General features: G+C 33.6%; 2 protein-coding genes across 2 annotated transcripts in view; both read left to right on the forward strand.

Annotated features, from left to right (window-relative positions):
* Positions 1-32: 32 nt before the first annotated feature.
* Positions 33-1,374, forward strand: LOC100639837 (phytanoyl-CoA dioxygenase domain-containing protein 1 homolog; the record flags this gene model as incomplete). The annotated part of the gene is made up of 8 exons (XM_003390943.3): positions 33-182; positions 359-471; positions 534-585; positions 637-704; positions 766-835; positions 888-997; positions 1,102-1,204; positions 1,247-1,374. Coding segments are annotated over 8 exons (732 nt in total), but the record flags the coding sequence as incomplete, so codon positions are not given.
* Positions 1,375-1,454: 80 nt separating this feature from the next.
* Positions 1,455-2,777, forward strand: part of LOC109589326 (uncharacterized) — a gene marked incomplete at its 3' end in the record, with an annotated part of 8,113 nt that continues 6,790 nt past the window's right edge. Inside the window, exons 1-2 of the mRNA XM_020005429.1 lie at positions 1,455-1,590; positions 1,635-1,895. Of these exons, the coding sequence (XP_019860988.1) occupies positions 1,533-1,590; positions 1,635-1,895 (319 nt within the window). The remainder of the gene's footprint in view (positions 1,591-1,634; positions 1,896-2,777) is intronic.

Here is a 2,777-nt window from a genome sequence, read left to right on the forward strand (position 1 = left end):
CTGTTAAGTAAAATATAATAATTATTTTTTAGGATAAAGAGAAGCTTCATCCAGGTCATGGTCTTTTCTATGAGTTTCATCGCAATCAAAGTGGACTCTCAGACAATGTACTCCTCCATGCACTTGGACAATGGAGGATCACAAAAGCATTCCATGACATCTGTTTCCTCCCTCAAATATCAGTAAGGACAGCATACGCTCAGTACTATGTAGTATGCATGCACAATGTAATATACCAATAATGTATTTTATTTTTTAAATTATTATGTCAATGCACTATGTAATACTAATATACTAGTATTAGTTTTGCTGCATTGGAGGTTGCATGTGTCCATCTATTTTGATGTTCTTATTTTAGGTTCCCAGTTCCCAGTTGATTGATCCTGATAATAAAGGAGGTCAGGTTCCCATCAGACTCTGGCATGATCAACTCTTTTCCAAGCCTCCAAAGCATGGCGGGGTTGTTGCTTGGTGGGTATAATTAATGCAATTAATATACACATTGAAATTCACTATTTACTATGCATACTTAGGCATCAGGACTATAGTTATTGGACACGGACTAAACCAATGAAACACTTAACTGTGAGTTATTGCGTAGTTCCGTTGCTATGGGTGTGACTTGTTGCTATGTAGATACATATTGCTCTCGATGATCAGACCCCAGAAACAGGTGGATTACATTTTGTACCTGGATCACACAGGTGCATAAATGATTGTCAAAAAAGAAAGACTATAATTTCAATAATAATTTGATAATTATAGGTGGAGCAGAAATGGGAATCCTTTGCCAATCACTGATGCTACTTTTGGTGACATGGAGTCATTGAAAAAGGTTTGGATGTAGTTTTTGTACAGGGGGTTATGTAAGTTTTTAAACCTATAAGGTACTGACAGAAGAAGAGTTTGCTCAATTCAAACCAGTTCCTTCCGGTTTAAAGAGAGGACATGCTAGCTTTCATCATCCTTTAATGGTACACGGATCATACGCTAACAAGTGAATTATTATTTTATTCTAAAGACGTTGCATTCTCACTTGTTAAGTGACATTAAGTTGAATTAGTTGATGCAATTTGACAAATTGTTATTATTTTATTGTAGGTCAGAGAGGCCAAGGAGAGCATGTGTTGTTAATTATATTGCTGACGGTGTTTGGTCTGATACTAATGAACCTTTGCTTAATGGGGTTCCTCTCATTGAAAAGGTAGTACCAAGTATTTACATTAATCTTAAGCTTCTTTTTTAGGGTAATAAAATGGAAGGACAGTTTTTTCCTCTTATTTTTGATCCAAAATGGGCAAGTCCTGCTTAAAGATTTAACAAAAGAGCTATACGTGCTAATTATATTCTTGTTTATTAAAAATACGCGCTGTTTTTATAATTAGTTAATTCATAATGAACGGAAAGGTGCGGCTTGATATCGCATGATATGATCTGATGATTATGATTTTTATGATGCGGATGGGGCTATTACAGCAAGTTTTTCTTTTTTGATATGATAGCAGAACTCCATTACTTCAGAAGCCACCAAAATGGGAAAAATAATACTTTCAATTGCAATAAATGTATTCCTTCTTATGAACACTTATGGTAAGGCCTTAATTTACAATAACACCCTTTTATAATGTTTATAGTTTCAGGCAGTATCTCCTTCACTATTGTACCAGAGACACAATATGTATATATCAATGATACTGTGACATTTAAATGTGCTATTAATGTGACTCAATTTAATCCCTCTTTTGTGACTAATCCATCAGATGTTGGTTCAGAGTTATCCTCTACTGGAATGGCATCACTCACCTTAACAGCAACAAGTGAAGTAAATGGTACAGAAGTTACCTGTAAAGTAAGCAATGGACCTACCACTGAACCAGCATATCTATATGTACAAGGTCAGTATAATGTTGATTAATGAAGTGACTGTACTCAAGCATTCATTTAGCCTGCATTGTTGTTGTTTCACTTATATAATATTATATACATTGGGGTGAAAAATCTACTATTGTGTTTGACGTCATGTTTTTTCATTGACAGGTCCACCTGATAGTGTCAGTAATTTAACAGGATATCAGTTAGATTCTTGTTGTATGTTTATCAGTTGGTATCCTCCATTCACACTACCAGGACTAACAGTACAGTATATAATCAGTGTAGGAACTGATCAACAGTACCTTAATGACTCTATCACTAACTACACTTACTGTCCAATGAACCCAACCAATAAACAATATCTGTTTAACATTACAACTACTAATAAAGCTGGGAATGGATCGACTAGTAACATGACTGTTGGATTTCAATCAACAAGTAAGTAATTATACTTATTGAGAGCCTAAAGTGATTATTCTATACAGTAGATGTACAGTTATATGTAACTGATAAGGAAAGAGGGAATGTAAATTGGACTTTTCATTTCATTGTATCTGTAAGTTCCCTAATAAGATTAATCATAGCCAGCTATGATAACTTTATAGTAATAGTAAATAGTAGTGTTAAATGATGATAGACAGACTATAGTATTATAATGTATTATAGGTAATGTGTAATAAATGTACCATGTATTATAATGTATAGTCTATATTGTACTTAATAATGATATCCCATGGTGTGTTTACTGTGTTGTGATTACTCACTTAAGACAACATTTTTTTAGGTTCATCAGTTTTGTACTAATGTACCACCACTAATGAACATTACATTGAAAGGGTGTACTAAGGATAACTGTTATTCAACAACAAATGTATCCATAAGCAATAGTTCTTATAATAACATTT

The sequence above is a fragment of the Amphimedon queenslandica genome, unplaced genomic scaffold (genome assembly GCF_000090795.2).
Source record: "Amphimedon queenslandica unplaced genomic scaffold, v1.1 AMPQUscaffold_11429, whole genome shotgun sequence".
Lineage (NCBI taxonomy): Eukaryota > Metazoa > Porifera > Demospongiae > Haplosclerida > Niphatidae > Amphimedon > Amphimedon queenslandica.